The 19,663-nt window shown below is 42.2% G+C and overlaps 1 protein-coding gene across 1 annotated transcript in view; it reads left to right on the forward strand.

Annotated features, from left to right (window-relative positions):
* The window catches only part of LOC126179375 (5'-nucleotidase domain-containing protein 3), a 164,008-nt gene that overhangs the window by 19,477 nt on the left and 124,868 nt on the right, over positions 1-19,663 (forward strand). The window contains exons 3-4 of the mRNA XM_049924603.1: positions 18,381-18,602; positions 18,778-18,915. Of these exons, the coding sequence (XP_049780560.1) occupies positions 18,381-18,602; positions 18,778-18,915 (360 nt within the window). The remainder of the gene's footprint in view (positions 1-18,380; positions 18,603-18,777; positions 18,916-19,663) is intronic.

Raw genomic sequence — 19,663 nt, forward strand, 5'->3', positions numbered from 1 at the left:
TAGGGCCACAGACCAAAACCATGCACCAAGACTGCTGTCTGCGTCTGAAAACCCAGTACAGTGTAATATGATGGTGGATGAGATCCCGTACGGAGAAGGGGGAGTAGCATTCTCTGCTGCCACCCATGGAGAAGCTTTGTAGGGCTGCAGGAACCAATAGGACATATCCGATAGGCCATCAGAAAAAGCTTTAACTCGTCCTCAGTGGGGAAGTCCTGCAGATATTTTTTTCATTTGGGTCTTAAAAGTGTGAACAATGTGCTCAGTTTCCCCATTAAACTATCGGTGAAAGGGAGGTAAGCAAACATGGTGGATGGCTGACTGCACATAGAAATCGTGAAATGCTTGAGACAGGGTCAAAAGTAACTGGGAGACCGTCCATAGAAAATTTTTTAAAGAGAAGCTGAATAGAGACTTCGGTAGTGGCTGGCATATAGAAAACAAGGATGACAATTACTAAAAACATATTGAGAAATGGAACTGCAAAATTGATGTGGATAGCTTCTCAGGGCAATGGTGCTGGAGGCCATGGGGAGAACGAGCTTGTGGAGCCACCTGAGACTAGCAAGCTGGAACACACAGCAACCAAATACTCCAGATCTTGGCCAGTGCAGGCCAGTACACATCTGTGACCCTTGTGTAAAAGCTGTAAAGCTTCCCATCACATACCCCAGGAATAACCACTTTGGAAACTGCATCTTCCGAGGGGATGAGGACGACTCATCTAATGCTCGGTTTACACTAGCAAGTTATCGCAGCAATTAACTTGCGCGGAGGAACTTGCTGCGTGATTTGCGAGTGTAAATATATCACCAAGTCGACTTGCGGCCGTAGCAATTTATTGCAGAATTGACTTGCTGCACGTTTTCCACTTCTAGTGTGAACACCACGCAAGAAGTATCTGCAAGTAACTTGCAGCTTTTAGGATTTATTTCTATTTCCTGCAAGTAGGAAGCGCAAGTTATAGTAAGCATGTCGTCTGCATAACACTCATGTTTAACATTTTACTTAATGTGGTGACTTAATTTTATACAACCATCTTACGCATTATATGAATACAAATTTCAGAAATGGAGTAGAAACGGGAGTGGATGAATCAGGATACAGAACATTTTATTAAAGCCATGGAGAGCTACCCCGAAATATGGGACATGCATAACTGGGACTTAAGGATGGAGTGAAGAAGATGAGTGCATTAAATGAAATCTCGTCGATATTCGACACACCGGTGAAAGAAGTACACAGAAAAAGTAGCATAACTTGAAGACACAACCCCTTTGCCACCTGCATCCACTCGCTTGTAGTTTTAGGAGTCTAGAAAAAGATGATGTGTAATTATTACATGTTCTATTTAATTAGCTTGTCACTTTCCATTTTATGAGCATCAAAAGAAAAAAAAACATTTTTATAAGCATATTGTTCTGTAAAAGGCAGTTCATTTCAATAAAAATTTAATTTCATTGTATTTTCACATACCTTCAAATAATTTTCCCTTTTCGAGACGTCAAAAATGGCTCTACATACATCGGGTACGATCAGAGAAATCGTGCTGACGGGAATATGAAACAAGTACATTAGGGACTTGTACGAGTCTCCTATGTTTCACATAAATAAATGAAAAGGCCTATTTTATTCGTAGTTCACCTGCTATAAATTGTGGAGTGAGTAGCAAACGTTCCTTTGCTGAAACAGCAGTACAGAAGTTTGTGTCTCGTTTTGATATGACGGGCACTATTAACGTCAACAAACACTCCAGATAATTTGAGAACATTCTGCAGAAATTCCATGCTCCTGATACTAAGTTCTTGCAAAAGGTTATTATAGGCACCGTTCTACGATCTTCTCATTATCCACTATCTAACCCAAATACTTCTGTTTTCCTTTTTCATGTTTTTCATTACAATTACAAGAACTGCAGCTTATCCCACCCGCATACTTTTCATTTTATAATTCATCTGACACTCAAAGTGGTACTGAAAGCATATGTAAACAGTATCAGCAAGTTGGTGATGCAAGTTCCTTGCCAAGGAACTTGCAGAAGAATCTTGCTTAATTCTTGTGCTGCTGTGTAAACAAAGCTGCAAGCGACTCGCAATAACTTGCAGCAATAACTTCTGCAAGCGACTTGCTAGTGTAAACCCAGCTTAAAACTGAGAGACGATGGCACAAGACAAAGTAGTTATGAAGTGGATTGGAAGCACAGCCCAGCGGACAAGAAGACCATCCCTTCTGGATGATGTAGACGACCTGCATGAGGACAAGGTCAGACCCTGTTGCCTTGATAGCTCGGGTGCTAGTGATTGGAAACCCATCTACCACCTCTTGGTGGGAGGAGATACCAAAGTGAAAACACACAAGCTACTCTAAATCAAAGTCAGGGTCTGGGTCATCGAGCACCCAGTGAGGTGGAAATGAAGATTGTAGTTGTTTTTGAAGGGGAACAAGGCTCACCACTGCAATCTGTGGGCAGCCTTATCGGGGACCAGGAGAGACATACTAAATAACCAAATTAATTGCTTGTGGCCCCTAATTAGTTAGAATTTGGTGTCATACAATAAAACGTGAAATTTGATGGCCACATACAATAGTGGACCTGTGCTGGGCTGAGTGTTTTGGTTGCAAACACTTGTGGCTGCTCGGAGCCATCGGCATTCCCATGGGTGAGAATTGCCGCTGTACTGTATTCCAAGGTGTCTATATAAAAAACAAAATAAAAAAATTGGTTTGCCAGGATCAAAATTAGCTAAAGGTGTTCCTTGAGCGTGGTGAAAGCATGGTTGCATGCAGGAAGCTAGATCGAAGAAGCACACTAGTGGAGGAGGAGGTAGAGAGGGTGCATAATGATGGACACCCTGGAAATGAATTGGTGGTAGTAGGCAATTTTAACTAGGAAGATCTGCAGTTCTTGCAGCTATGAGGGATGCGGCAGGTCTATAATGGCCCTGACAAGACTTCCTATGGGCCTGACACCCTGCCACAAGATGGAGTGGCCCACGTACTTCAGAGATGGTTGGAAAAATTTAGACTTTTGCAGATTGCAATGCAGACTTGCAGCCTGGAGTTTTTGAAAAAGGGCTCAGAGATTGTGCAGGTGGTCGCTCATAATACATCCAGTAATGACAGTATAATCCTTGCAGTTGAAACAGGGTGGAATAGTGGATGTGACCTGTTCCAGATAGTGTTGAAAATTTAAGGGGCACTTGCCACCCCAAACATCAACCATTGCTATTGATACAGGCCAAAAGGTGTACTAGGAACTATGATACACTTAAACTCATCATCCAGGGGTAATTAGTGATATGCTTCAGAATGATCAAGTTTGGAGAAGAATTGACCCCCTGCGAGATGTGTGAACAGTTCATTCAGATTTGGCAACGGGTACATGTTGATCACAGACCGTGAATTTGTGGTGACCTTAAAATAGCTGCGAAGTCGGAATTTACCAGAGGATTTCTTCATGAGGACGAGAGTGGCCCATTCACCAGAAGATATGGCAACAGCAACCCTGGGAGTGTAGTGTTATACGAATCTGCCTAGCGTGAGAAAATCTAGAATGAGCCGAATGCTTCAATACCATGTGGGCTTGAAAGTCAGTGGTCATTCCACAAAGATATCCTGAAATTCTGAGCACAGAGATTCCTATTATTGACAGAGGACTTTGGCTGGTAGCAACTGCATGGATTACATGACTGAAAAGTCAAAGGTCTGAAAGGCATCTTTCCATAAAAAGTTTTGCTGGTCTAGCTTCATGGAAGACAGTAAAGATAGTAGGCCAAGTTACTGATTTATAGGTAACTTCAGCCATGAATTGGCCGAGCAAAGGGATTTGCTGTTTACAGTAACCCTGGAGGTGCCTGTTTATTGGTGACAGTGGTGGAGAGTCAAGGTCTGAATCTGTTTGGGCACTAAGCAAGGAAACTGCCATGCCGGTTTCTACCTGCAGGTGCATTTGTTGCAAAAGAATCAAAACCTTGATATAATGCTTGTTGGAATCCTTATCAGGAACAGGCCCTGATGATGATACTTCCTGGATATCCATATCCATGTTCTCTGTTGCTGTGTTCTGTGCAGTTGAGTGGCAGACCACCACAATGTGGCCCTTTTTTTTTTTATCACTGATGAGAGGTGGTACAACTACAGCAGCAGGGAGCGGCAACTTGAACAGCATTTATGTGCCGTGTGGCAGCCATCAGGTCAGCTGGCTGCATCTTTGCTACGTCATCCTCCCCAGATGCAGTGGATGCAGCTGGGCCACACTGTACCGCTGTGATATCACACCAGGCTTCCAGTTGCCGACCAGTGGTGTGTGAGTTGTCATATGATTGGTCAGTTGGAAAAACCTCTTCAACGGGGAGGTTCTCTGATTGGAGAACCCATTGCTGGAATGGAATTCCTTATCCAGGGCGTAGCAGATGATAACATTGCAAACATCAGTCAGATGCAGATGTCTGTCCAGTTTCTGTGGAAACCTCTCAGCCTGCAAGATCCATGCAGTCACAGAGGTTGGGATTATTGGTAATTGGGAGCTCCAATGTTAGGTGCATTATGGGGCCCCTTGCGGACATGGCTGCCAAGAAGGGGGAGAAAGCCAGTGTGCAATCCATGTGCATACTGGGTGGAGCCATTCCAGACATGGAAAGAGTCCTTCCAGATGCCATGAAGAGCCTTGGGTGCAACCAGCTGCAGGTGCTGGCTCATGTCAGTACTAATGATTTGTGTCGCTTTGGATTGGAAGAGATTCTCTATGGTTTCAGGCAGCTCACAGAAGTGGTAAAATCTGCCAGTCTTGCTTGTGAGATGAAAGCAGAGCTCACAACAAAATGCAGCATAGTCGACAGGACTGATTGTGGACATCTGGTACAGAGCTGAGTGGAAGGCCTGAACCAGAGACTCAGACAATCTAGGCTGCAGTTTCCTTAACTTGCACCATAGGATGGTTGGGTTTCAGGTTCTGCTGAATATGTCAGGAGTCCACTACACATAGGAGGTGGCTACACAGGTAGCAAGGGCTCTGTGTCATAGACTGGGCAGTTTTTTAGGTTAGAGAGTCTTGGGGGAAAACACAAAAAGGGTTCCAGTCTCAGAGGATACAGACTGAACACAGGAGAAATGTAGATACAGGAACCTTCGGTATACCAGCTGTAAATTGTCGTAGTTGTGTTGGGAAGCACCAAACCTCCAAGCGCTAATAGAGAGCACTGATGTTCAAAGCATTATAGGCATGAATGCTGGCTAAAGCCGGAGATAAGTTCAGCCGAAATTTTTGTGAAGAACATAACAGTATTCCGAAAGGATAGGCTAAACACAGTTGGTGGTGGTGTGTTCGTTGCTGTTGGGAGTAGTTTATCTTGTTGCAAAACTGAAGTAGGTAGTTCCTCTGGGTTGATATGGACAGAGCTCATTCTTGGCAACTGGCATAAAATAATAACTGGACACTTTTACCAAACTCCCAATTCAGATGTTACAGTTGCTGAAAGATTCAAAGAGAACTTGAGTTTAATTTCAAACACGTACCCGACTCATACAATTATAGTTTGTGGTGACTTTAATTTACCCTTGATATGTTGGTGAAAATACATCTTTAAATCCAGAGATTCGCATAAAATACACTCCTGGAAATTGAAATAAGAACACCGTGAATTCATTGTCCCAGGAAGGGTAAACTTTATTGACACATTCCTGGGGTCAGATACATCACATGATCACACTGACAGAACCACAGGCACATAGACACAGGCAACAGAGCATGCACAATGTCGGCACTAGTACAGTGTATATCCACCTTTCGCAGCAATGCAGCCTGCTATTCTCCCATGGAGACGATCGTAGAGATGCTGGATGTAGTCCTGTGGAACGGCTTGCCATGCCATTTCCACCTGGCGCCTCAGTTGGACCAGCGTTCGTGCTGGACGTGCAGACCGCGTGAGACGACGCTTCATCCAGTCCCAAATATGCTCAATGGAGGACAGATCCGGAGATCTTGCTAGCCAGGGTAGTTGACTTACACCTTCTAGAGCACATTGGGTGGCACGGGATACATGCGGACGTGCATTGTCCTGTTGGAACAGCAAGTTCCCTTGCCGGTCTAGGAATGGTAGAACGATGGGTTCGATGACGGTTTGGATGTACCGTGCACTATTCAGTGTCCCCTCGACGATCACCAGTGGTGTACGGCCAGTGTAGGAGATCGCTCCCCACACCATGATGCCGGGTGTTGGCCCTGTGTGCCTCGGTCATATGCAGTCCTGATTGTGGCGCTCACCTGCACGGCGCCAAACACGCATACGACCATCATTGGCACCAAGGCAGAAGCGACTCTCATCGCTGAAGACGACACGTCTCCATTCGTCCCTCCATTCACGCCTGTCGCGACACCACTGGAGGCGGGCTGCACGATGTTGGGGCGTGAGCAGAAGACGGCCTAACGGTGTGCGGGACCGTAGCCCAGCTTCATGGTGACGGTTGCGAATGGTCCTCGCCGATACCCCAGGAGCAACAGTGTCCCTAATTTGCTGGGAAGTGGCGGTGCGGTCCCCTATGGCACTGCGTAGGATCCTACGGTCTTGGCGTGCATCCGTGCGTCGCTGCGGTCCGGTCCCAGGTCGACGGGCACGTGCACCTTCCGCCGACCACTGGCGACAACATCGATGTACTGTGGAGACTTCACGCCCCACGTGTTGAGCAATTCGGCGGTACGTCCACCCGGCCTCCCGCATGCCCACTATACGCCCTCGCTCAAAGTCCGTCAACTGCACATACGGTTCACGTCCACGCTGTCGCGGCATGCTACCAGTGTTAAAGACTGCGACGGAGCTCCGTATGCCACGGCAAACTGGCTGACACTGACGGCGGCGGTGCACAAATGCTGCGCAGCTAGCGCCATTCGACGGCCAACACCGCGGTTCCTGGTGTGTCCTCTGTGTCGTGCGTGTGATCATTGCTTGTACAGCCCTCTCGCAGTGTCCGGAGCAAGTATGGTGGGTCTGACACACCGGTGTCAATGTGTTCTTTTTTCCATTTCCAGGAGTGTATCATCCAAAATTGTGCTAAATGTATTCTCTGAAAATTATTTTGAGCAATTAGTTCTTGAGGCCATGCAAATAGCAGTTGTGAAAACACACTTGACCCCTTAGCAATAAATAATCCTGAGCTAATAACAAGCATCAAAACGGATACAGGGATTAGTGAACACTTGGTTGTCAAAGTGAGATTCAATATTGTAACCCCCAAAACCTGGAAGAATAAAGGAAAAATATACCTACTCAAAAAAGCAGATAAAAATTCACTTCATGCCTTCCTGAAGACAATCTCCATTTCTCGAAATTAACAATGTAAGTGTAGACCAGATATGGCTTGAATTCAAAGAAATAGCATTGGCAGCAGTTCAGGGATTTACTTCAAATAAATCAACAAATGACGAAACTGATCCTCCATGGTACACAAAACTGGCCAGAACACTGTTGCAGAAACAATGAAAAAAGCATGCCAAATTTAAGTGGGTGCAAAACTTCTAAGATTGGCACTCTTTTACAGAAGCTCGAAATTTAGGGCAGACTCCATTATGACATGCTTATAACTGTTTCCACAATGAAACTTTGTCTTGAACCTGCCAGAAAATCCAGACTGATTCTGTTCGTATGTAAAGTATGCTAGTGGGAAGTGCCTTCTCTGAGTGATAACAATGGAAATACTATCGACGACAATGCTGTCAAAGCAGAGTTACTAAACACAGCCTTCAGAAATTGCTTCACCAAAGAAGATGAAGTAAATATTCCAGAATTCAAATCAAGAACAGCTGCCAACATGAGTAACATAGCAGTAGATATTCTCAGAGTAGTGAAACAACTTAAATCACTTAACAAAACAAGTCTTCTGGTCCAGCCTGTATACTGGTTAGGTTCCTTTCAGAGTATGCTGATACAATAGCTCCATACTTAGACTGGAAAGTTGCACAGATCACACCAATATTCAAGAAAGGTAGTTGGAGGAATCCACTAAATTATAGGCCCAGATCATTAATGTCATTGTGCAGTAGGGTTTTGGAACACTTATTGTATTCGAACATTACAAATTATCTAGCTCTCTACTCACACGAAGTGTTTAGTGCTATTCACAAGGGATTTCAAATTGATTCCATATTTCTAGATTTCCAGAAGGCTTTTGACACTGTACCACACAAGTGGCTTTTAGTGAAATTGTGTGCATATGGAATATCTTCTCAGTTATGTGATTGTATTCATGATTTCCTGTCAGAGAGGTCACAGTTCATAGTAACTGATGGAAAATCATTGAGTAAAACATAAGTGATTTCTGACGTTCACCAAGGTAGTGCTATAGGCCCTTTGCTGTTCCTTAGGTATGTAAACAATTTAGGAGACAGTCTGAGCAGCAATCCTAGGTTGTTTGCAGATGATGCTGTCATTTACTGATTAGTAAAATCATCAGAAGGTCAAAACAAATTGCATAACAATTTAGAAAAGATATCTGTATGGTGCAAAAATTGGCGATTGACCATAAGTAATGTAATGTGTGAGGGCACCCACATGAGTGCTAAAAGGAATCTGTCAAACTTTGGTTACACAATAAATCAGCCAAATATAAAGTCCGTAAATTCAACTAAATACCTAGCATTATGAATAACTTAAAGTGGAAAGAACAGATTTGAAATGTGGGAAAGGCTAATCAAAGACTGTGTTTTATTGGCAGGACACCTAGAAAATGTAACAGATCTACAAAAGAGACTGCCAACTCTATGCTTGTCTGTCCTCTTTTAGAATACTGCTGAGCAGTGCGGGATCCTTACCAGATAGGATTGACGGAGTGCATCGACAAAGTCAAAAGAAGGGCAGCACGTTTTGTAATATTGGGAAATAGGGGAGCAAGTGTCACTGAAATGATACAGGATTTGGGGTGGACATCATTAAAATTAAGATGTTTTTCTTTTCGGTAGTTTATTCTCACAAAATTTCATTCACCGACTTTCTCCTCCAAATGTGAAAATATTTTGTTGACACTGACCCATATAGGGAGAAACGATCATCATAATAAAATAAAGGAAATCAGAGCTCGCACAGATAGATATAGGTGTTGGTTTTTTTTTACGCTTGATAAGACTGATACGGATGCTTCTTGCATCGGTAGGATTTGACTCTAGGTACCATGATGTGCATGCAGTGGTGATAATAGGAAGACACAATGAACATGCATTGTCAAATGACAATGAGGAAGGTTCCTGCAACTGAGGCAACTGCTGCAACACTTAATACAAGTTGACAGAAATCCATAAGGATAACCATGCCAAACATGCATCTGCATCTGTAATGTGGAAGGTGTGGAAACGTTGCTTCCCAATCTTCCACTGCCTCAGCAAACAGCAGGAACAGAGGAGGAAATAGACCCACAGATACAGGTTGTGAGATCAATGCTGGCAAAGCCTGTTGCATGACTGTGGTGAGACCTTTCTTTTGTTGCACCAATGTTTGAAGCAGAGACTCCATATCATGATAAATATGATAAGCAACTGCACAATGGAAAACACATGCAAATATGACCCTACATGTCACCAATGTGTTCTAACCTCAATAACACGCAGACAATGATGGCCACAACTTGTGTAAAGGGATGTAGCATCTATGGTGACAAGACACAAACGTCCCACATACCCATGGTCTCTCTGCCCTTGAACACTACCTCTCCCAACACCCATCCGAAGATCTTCCAAAAACCTCATTCCTTATCACACGTACCAACTTCATCCTCACCCATAATTATGAGGTGCATTCAAGCTCTAAGGCCTCCGATTTTTTTTCTCCGGACTGGAAAGAGATAGAAACATGCGCATTGTTTTAAAATGAGGCCGCGTTCATTGTCAATACGTCCCAGAGATGGCAGCACCGTATGGCAGATGGAATTTTACCGCCAGCGGCGAGAATGAGAACTGTTTTAAATACTTAAAATGGTGACGTTTTCCTTACTCGAACAGTGTACAATCATTCATTTTCTGAATTTGCGTGGTGTAAAACCAATTGAAATTCGACTGTTGAAGGAGACATGTGGTGATGGAGTTATGGATGTGTCGAAAGTGCGTTCGTGGGTGCGACAATTTAATAAAGGCAGAACATCATGTGACAACAAACTGAAACAACTTCGGGCTCGCACAAGCCGGTCTGACGACATGATCGAGAAAGTGGAGAGAATTGTTTTGGGGGATCGCCGAATGACTGTAGAACAGATCGCCTCCAGAGTTGGCATTTCTGTGGGTTCTGTGCACACAATCCTGCATGACAACCTGAAAATGCAAAAAGTGTCATCCAGGTGGGTGCCACGAATGCTGATGGATGACCACATGGCTGCCCGTGTGGCATGTTGCCAAGCAATGTTGACGCGCAACGACAGCATGAATGGGACTTTCTTTTGGTGTCGGTTGTGACAATAGATGAGACATGGATGCCATTTTTCAATCCAGAAACAAAGCGCCAGTCAGCTCAATGGAAGCACACAGATTCACCGCCACCAAAAAAATTTCGGGTAACCGCCAGTGCTGAAATAATTGATGGTGTCCATCTTCTGGGACAGCGAGGGCGTAATCCTTACCCATTGCGTTCCAAAGGGCACTATGGTAACAGGTGCATCCTACGAAAATGTTTTGAAGAACAAATTCCTTCCTGCACTGCAACAAAAACGTCCGGGAAGGGCTGCGCGTGTGCTGTTTCACCAAGACAACGCACCCGCTCATCGAGCTAATGTTACACAACAGTTTCTTCGTGATAACAACTTTTAAGTGATTCCTCCTGCTCCCTACTCACCTGACCTGGCTTCTAGTGACTTTTGGCTTTTTCCAACAATGAAAGACACTTTCTGTGGCCGCACATTCACCAGCCGTGCTGCTATTGCCTCAGCGATTTTCCAGTGGTCAAAACAGACTCCTAAAGAAGCCTTCGCCGCTGCCATGGAATCATGGCGTCAGCGTTGTGAAAAATGTGTACGTCTTCAGGGCGATTACGTCGAGAAGTAACGCCAGTTTCATCGATTTCGGGTGAGTAGTTAATTAGAAAAAAAATCGGAGGCCTTAGAACTTGACTGCACCTCGTACTTCACTTTTGAAGGCCAGACCTACAAACAAATCAGGAGAACGGCCATGGGAACCAGGATGGCTCTGTCCTACACCAACCTCTTCATGGACCACATGGAAGAGGCTTTCCTGAAGACCCAACAGCTGCTTCCCCTGGCCTGGTATAGGTTTATAGATGACATCTTTGTGGTCTGGACTCATGGTGAAGAAACACTCCTTAATTTCCTCCATAACCTCAACTTCTTTTCGAATCTGAATTTCACCTGGTCCTTCTCCAAAACCCAAGCCACCTTCCTGGATGTTGACCTTCATCTTGTTGAAGCTCACATCCACACCTCTGTCCACATCAAACCCATAAACAAACAACAGTGCCCTCACGTTGATAGCTGCCATCCATTCCACATCAAATGCTTCCTTCCCTACAGCCTAGGTATTCATGGCAAACATAGCTGCTCCAGTGACAAATCCCTCAACAATTACACCAATAACTTGACCAGTGCTTTCCTCTCCCGCAACTATCCTGCAGACCTTGTCCAAAAACAGATCTCCTAAGCAATACATTCCTCCCCATCCAACAACAATGTTCCTACCCCCAGACCACACAGATGCAGCCCCCTTGTCACCCAATATTATCCTGTCCGCAGCTCGTGGTCTTGCGGTAGCGTTCTCGCTTTCGGCACACGGGGTCCCGGGTTCGATTCCCGGCAGGGTCAGGGTTTTTCTCTGCGTTGTGATGACTGGCTGTTGCGTGTTCTTCATCATCATTGACTCGCAAGTTGCCAACGTGGCATCAACTAAAAAGGACTTGCAATACGGCGGCCGAACTTCCCCGCATGGGGCCTCCCGGCCAACAATGCCGTATGATCATTTCATTTCATTTCATCCTGGTCTCGAATACATCAACAAATTACTCTGCCAGGGATATGACTTTCTCAAGTCAAGCCCTGAAATGAGATCATCCCTTGACAATATTCTCCCCACACCACCCAGAGTTGCCTTTCGTTGCCCCCTAACCTCTGTAACATCCTTGTCAAACCCTACAATATTCCCAGGCCACCTTCTGTTTCCAGCAGTTCCTACCCCTGTAACTGACCCCGCTGCAAAACCTGCCCCATGCATCCCCCCACAACCACCTACTCCAGCCCCGCTACTGGTAAAACATACACAATCCAAGGCAGAGCCAAATGTGAAACAACACATGTCATTTATCAGCTGACATGCCTGCACTGCACAGCCTTTTACATTGGTATGACGACAACTAAACTTGCTGAGCGCATGAATGGGCACAGACGTACTGTCCGCCTATGAGATGTCCAATACCCAGTAGTGGAGCATGCCCTCCAGCATAATTCGAGGGACCTAGGAACCTGCTACACCGTACATACCATTTGGCTTCTCCCACCCAACACCAGTCCCTCAGATCTGCGGAGATGGGAACTTGCACTCCAGCACATCCTTTCATCCCACCATCCCCCTGGACTGAACCTATGTTAACCATCCTCACTCCCATTTATTCTTCAGTTTCTCCTCTTTCCCTTTCCTCTTTAGCCATTCACGCATCTTTTCATCCTACATAGTTGTGTTTATATTTATACTGTATACCTCTTTACTTCTGTATGCATCCTCTTTGGTTTGAAGCTGGCACAGCACTTACAGTAGAATATCTTTGGCTTCCCTCTGACACCGATGCCCCCATCTTTCCTACCGTCCCTGTTTACCTTTCTCCTGTTGCGTCATAACCTAGTTTGTGAGTAACTGAATCCACTTTCCCTTCTTCCCCTTTTTCCCCTCTCTCCTCCCTGACGAAGGAACAAAGTTCTGAAAGCTAGGATATGTTAATTTTCTGCCCTGTTTTGTGTATCTATCGGCTGTACTGAGCTGAGGTAAGTACTGGCCAGCCCCTCTATCTCTTTTTTAGTATTTGTTTCACATTTTTATATGAGATAAAGTAAATTCTTATTTCTGATTATCAGAACAAATTTCACATTTTTGGATAGAGTTGATTTTAACTGTGTGTCTCAGACCAAGATAGAAAATTATAAGCGGAACAGTTATTGTGATGTCCCACTCTGTAGCTGAAAGAATGATGATCTAGGAATGCCCAGCAAACCAATGATGAACCTGGGAAGCAGAAATCTCCCTAGTTACTTTCAGTATTGGTTCAAGAAATAGAATTATATCTTTGTCTAAACCAGTGCAATAACAGAGGATTTCAGTTGTGTCTGTATCTGGTACATGAGAACAGTAGATGACTCACTTCTCCTTCCTCATTTAATAAATCAAATAAGGGAGAGTCCTTCAATCCTATTTGGAACAACTAACAGATGGGTTGGGGATTTGTCAAGATTTCAGCATGTGTGTGTAATAGTTGTTATGAATTGTCTACCCATATTCCAATTAGTAAACCCAGGGGATAGTGCTATTTTAAGCTCAGATAGCCACATTGTATTCATTTTGACATCTTGGTCAAATCCCATTGTGTTTGCCAGCTGCTTCTCATTTTTTCTAGAGATGGGGGATCCGCTCTTGAACTAATTCATAGAGTTGAATCTTTCAAAGGAGTGAACAATCAGTGATTCAGAAAAAAGGAACGGTAGCTCCAAACGTTTCCCACGGCAGAGAGAGAGAGAGAGAGAGAGAGAGAGAGAGAGAGAGAGAGAGAGAGAGAGAGAGAGAGAGATGGAGCATATCAGCAGCGCCTCTGCTGGTCAGAGCACAGTGCACACCACACAACACAGCCAGCGCCGGCCTCTGCCCTGCTTCTACCTTGGCTGCCTGCATTGTGCAGTGCCCCATTGGATTTTGTGTTTCACATATGCCGTGCCATCTCTGAGCGTCGTCTGCCGCTTGCAGTGTCTGGCGCAGCTTAACTTAGCATCGCACTCTGTCGGCGACCGTTTCAGTCGCACGTCCTGCCCTCTGGGCAGTTGATGCGAGCAACAGGACAGAGAGCCACCTAGCGGATAACATAGGAACTACTTGCAACAACCTGCTCGCAAGGGAACGGACGATTTGTCTCGGAGCGGGTGAGTTCACCGCTCCCCCCACCCTCGGAACTCGCCCGCTCAACGCTCACCCCACCGTCTCGACTCTAGCCAGAGCGTTGAGCAAAGCGACTCAGGTGTCACTCTGGTCTCTGCGGTCTCAGCTCACGCAGTAATACAGCTCGCGGCTCGACCTGCTCGACTCAGCGCCTCTGCATCGGAGTTCGTCCCTACTGGATATTGTTCTTCGTAGTAATACTGCTATGTATATTACATTATTATGTTATGTATACATCAATTGTTTTTATTTTATTTTTATTTGTTTAAACTGATTAGATTAGGTTCCTGATGACTCCTCTTACTATACGATTTTTATTATGGACACTCGAATTTACGCTTTAATTATGAGCGAACTGATAAACGTTTCGCAAAATGTGATACACCAATATTTTCCTTGTTTTATTCTGCATAAGGCTATATGCAGCACTTTCGTTTTACAGTCAAATTTATATTTTTTTTTCTTATTCTGGTACGGATTTTGCGATTTTAGGCGTCTTCGGAAGGAAACGTTCACTTTAAAAATATATGGCTTGCGATGTATTTGTATGAGGTTAATGAAATTTTAATACATTATAGCCAAATATATTGTTAATGTAAATCTCAACTTACAACATTTTCCGATCACCCAGAAAACCACGATAGTGCAAAATAAATCAATAATCAAAAACTTTGTCATATCGTGGAAATTTCAATAAACAATACAAAATTCTTACTTATTATCTGTGTTACTTCAAAATAGGATCAAATAAGATCAAAATACAGGTATAGTACTGGAACAAACCAAGTTTAAAGGGCAATGTGCCTTCCATTTATTTTCTATTGTGAATGAGTGGTGAGTCATGTAAAAGAGCTAATTCATTTCAGGGAGTGAACAGTTCTGATCCAATCTCTGAAAAGAACAGTTTTGCCCATCTCTAATTTTTTCATTGATTAAGCTCAGAATATCTTGATAATTCCAATTCCAAAGAAAGCAGTTGCCAATAGGTGTGAAAATTATCCAACTATCAGTTTAATAGGTCATGACTGCAAAATATTGACACCAGTTCTTTGCAGAAGAACGGAAAATGTGGTAGAAGCCAACTTCGGAGGAGATTAGTTTGGACTGTGGAGAAATGTAGGAACACGTGATGCAGTACTGACCCTACAACTTACCTTACAAGACAGGTGAAGGAAAGGCAAACCAATGTTTGTAGTATTTGTAGACTTAGAGAAAGCTTTTGACAATGTTGACTGGAATACTCTCTTCAAAATTCTAAAGGTAGTGGGGGTAAAAAACAGGGGGCGAAAGGCTATTTACGACTTCTACAGAAACCAGACAGCAATTATAAGAGTTGAGGGGCATGAAAGGGAAGCAGTGGTTGAGAAAGGAGTGAGACAGGGTTGTAGCCTATCCCAGATGTTGTTCAGTTTGTACACTCAACAAGCATTAAAGGAAATCAAAGAAAAATTTGGAGTAGGAATTAAAGTTCAGAGAAAAGAAATAAAAACTGATATCTGCCAATGATATTGTAATTCTGACAGAGGCAGCCAAGGACTTGAAAGAGTAGTTGAACAGAATGGATATTGTCTTGAAAGGGAAGATATATGATGAACATCAACAAAAGCAAAACAAGGATAATGGAATGTAGTCAAATTAAATCAGGTGATTCTAAGTGAATTAGATTAAGAAACAAGACACTTCTAGTAGTAGATAAGTTTTGCTATTTGTGCAGCAAAATAACTGATGATTGTTGAATTATAGAAGATATAAAATGCAGACTGGCAATGGCAAGAAAAACATTTCTGATGAAGAGAGATTAGTTAACTTTGAATATAGATTTAAGTGTTAGGACATCTTTTATGAAGGTATTTGTGTGGAGTGTAGCCATGTACGGCAGTGAAACGTGGACAACAAACAGCTTATATGAAAAGAGCATAGAAGGTTTCAAAATATGGTGCTAAGAATGTTGAAGATTAGATAGGTAAACTCTCATAACTAATGAGGATGAGACAAGAAATTTGTGGCACAAGAGGGGTTGATTGATAGGACACATTCTGAAACGTCAAGAGATCACCAATTTACCCTTGGAGGGAAGTGTGGGGAGAGGAGGAGGAGGAGGAGGAGGGGGAGAGGGGTACAAATGGTAGAGGGAGACCAAGAAATAAATACTGTAAGCAGATTCAGAAGGATGTTGGAGATGAAGAGGCTCGCACAGGGTAGAGTAGCATGGAGAGCTGCATCAAATCAGACTTTGCGCTGTAGACCACAATGACAAACATCATGGTAAGGAAATGCATCTTCATATTTTCATGGCACAAATACTGATCCATAAAATTTCAGACGTGCAGCTGCATAAATTTGACTTCTTCTTCTAATATTTCGGCTGAACACCGTCCAGCCAAAATATTATAAGAAGAATTCAAATTTATGCGGCTGCACGCCCAAAATTTTATGGATCATCGTGGTAAGGAAGTCTATCTTTTGGATTTCACTTAAGTTTATTGCTTGCTTTTCTAAGCTGTCTACTATTTTATTATGAAATATGCCACTGTTCCTTGGAATTCACAAGAAATTTGTTACTGTTCCTGCTTGCTTATTTGTAACAAATTCTTTAATAGTGTCTATAATTATAGGCAACACACCTAAGTTTCATTCTGGTTTTTTAAAAGCTCTTTATTACACTTAGGGAATCTAATATTACCATACTGCTTTGTCTGCAAGATCTGCCGAATTTTACTGCTTCTCAATCTGCGATGGCTTCCAAATAATAGATTGTTGTCTCTTAGCTAGAGAATACAGGGCTTGATAATTTTGTGCACGGTTGTGTATTGCAAATCGTGTCACTGTCGATGGTCTTGTATCCATCTTTATAAGTCTTTATAGAATTCAGGAAAATAGTATTGAGTGAAATGTTGATTTCATTCTTCAAATTTGGAGAATCCTTGTACTGTACATGTTATTAAAGCATAGTGTATTTTCTTCTCAGAAGCTGAATGGGGTTAGAAATTGTGGTAAGACATTGTACTTCTGTATTTCATTTTCATATGAGGTCCAAGAAGGGACCGGTTGGTAGGATGTGTTCTGAGGCATCAAGGGATCACAAATTTAGCATTGGAGGGCAGCGTGGAGGGTAAAAATCGTAGAGGGAGACCAAGAGATGAATACACTAAGCAGATTCAGAAGGATGTAGGCTGCAGTAAGTACTGGGAGATGAAGAAGCTTGCACAGGATAGAGTAGCATGGAGAGCTGCATCAAACCAGTCTCAGGACTGAAGACAACAACAACATGAGGTCAAACATTCAAGAGCTTTCATGATTACTGGCTGTATTTTATTTCCAGAGAAATAGTTAAATTTTTTGGTGTCTGGCCTACATTTCATTGTGTGATTAATGAGAGGGTGTCCTGTCTGAGATTTGCTACAAAATGATGTTAGTCACAAGTTTTTCTCTTGTTTCCTTTGTTTGTACCAGTACACACAATAACATACCTGAAACCTAGCTGACAAAGATAATAAATATTAGTGAAATAGTTATAAAGTATGTTTTTCTCCTGAAATTTCATTGAAAATCCTTAGAACATAACATTATCAATTTGAACATTCTGGTGGATGGTCTTTTCCCATGTCTTACAATCTAAAAATTTAAAAACTTTCATCAGTGTTAATACAATATTACCAGATACATCATCAAGAAAGTGCTGAGACATAACCAAAATTAATTCCATTCCCATTACTTTTGTCTTATTTGTTCAACATAAACTAATTTGGCAGCTGAGCTGAGAACTGAACTAGTTTATACCTTTCACATACAGGAACATGTTTTATAGTCAAAACAGAATAACATAATTCATTCTCTTGAAAATGAAGTTTGAGAAAGCCATGAATAAATCAGAGATATATCTCCAAGTAACCAAACAAATAAAACTGCAATTTATTCATTCATTCATCACTAAACACATTTTGTTGCTTGTGGGAGAAAAAGGTCTTGCTCATGTAATTATCAGGCGTAACACTATTCCATATAGATTTATTCTTATGACCTTTTATTTATCAAGCAGCAGTGCAGCTATTTCCATTTTTCCCCCCTGAAGACATGTTAAAGGAATGTCTGAGCTTCACTTCATAGACTATATACAATTAATCATTATGGAGAACATGACTAAAACTGATTCCTGTGAGACACCAGTACACTGTCAGCAACAATCAAACAGGAGAAAGATGAAGAACTATTTGGAATATTTTCATTACTTGTATTTGTTTGTAATTTTGCATATTATTCTTTTCAGTATCCAAACAGTGTAAAGTTACTTGAATATAAGCCAGGATTTGCAGTACGGGGGCTTCATTATGATATAGAAAAAGGTCTACTGCTGAAGATTGACTCATTCCTCCAGATACAACTAGGCAGTGTGTATCGTGGCTTATCTCCTGTGTCAGATGATGAAGTTCTGAAATTATATAAGAATCGAATTATTCCTTTAGCCTATGTAGAACCAAGGAACTATCAGGTACTTTAATCTTATTTTTAAATCCTTGGCTTATAACTTATTGTTAGAGCTACTTTTTGACATTATTTGTTATAAGATTTTTATTTACACTTTTAAATGTCATCAACAGGTCATGCTAGATAAATTTCAAATTAACAAAAAAATGTAAGTAATTAATACATTTTGTATTTTTCAGGCTGATATTAAAACAAAAATGGTTCAGTTAGCTGACTTATTTTCTGTGCCAGAAATGGGACTACTATGTGATGTTGCAGAATATTTTGAGAAACATCATATTGATTATCACCCTGAAATTCTCTTCAGGGATGTCAAGGTATTTACTTTTCTTTCTCTGTCTCTTAACTGCAGAGGCTTTTTTAAAGGTTTTCTTTTCTCTCACAGGGAGTAGGAAGCATGTAACACATGAAAATTACAGGAAAAGATTCAAATCATTAGCTATGGCATTGACAAATTACATTGAGTTTCTCCTTAATCCCATCATCTTGCCCTTACATTTACTGGAGGATTGCTTGCTGTCTTCTCCTTCTACTATTGTTTCATCATGATTTCTGAATTTTCTAGATGAGTTGCTCTTAATGTTGCCATACATAATTTTGGTGCCATGTAAATACTCTGCAGAGATGGACAGATTTTCCATATTAGTAACACTGTACCAACAATAACATATAAGTACAATGAAACACATACATCTGTATGCACTGTAACTGTTCACTGGGTGTGTTTGACATGGTTTTCACACCATTGGAAATACCATTTTTTACCATGAGATGATGATTTCAGAATGTGTCTCGGCTTGAAAATTAGTCATTGATTGAATAAAAAAAAGTAAAATTTTCAACTTTTGAGTGGTTTTTCATTGTACTGATTAACAGAAGTTACTGAACTGCAGCTGCTCCAGCATGCTGGAAGTTTGTAAATAATATTTAAAGCAGACTGTAAGTGTGTACGTATTGATTGCATCCAAATTTGGCACACAAACAGCAAAAATTTCACAGGTATCAGCGCTGTGGAATGTGTAACCTCCTATTTCCAATAGGAGTGGAGATGCGACAAACACGTGT

This window comes from Schistocerca cancellata, chromosome 1 (assembly GCF_023864275.1).
Source record: "Schistocerca cancellata isolate TAMUIC-IGC-003103 chromosome 1, iqSchCanc2.1, whole genome shotgun sequence".
In the NCBI taxonomy this organism is placed as follows: Eukaryota; Metazoa; Arthropoda; class Insecta; order Orthoptera; family Acrididae; genus Schistocerca; species Schistocerca cancellata.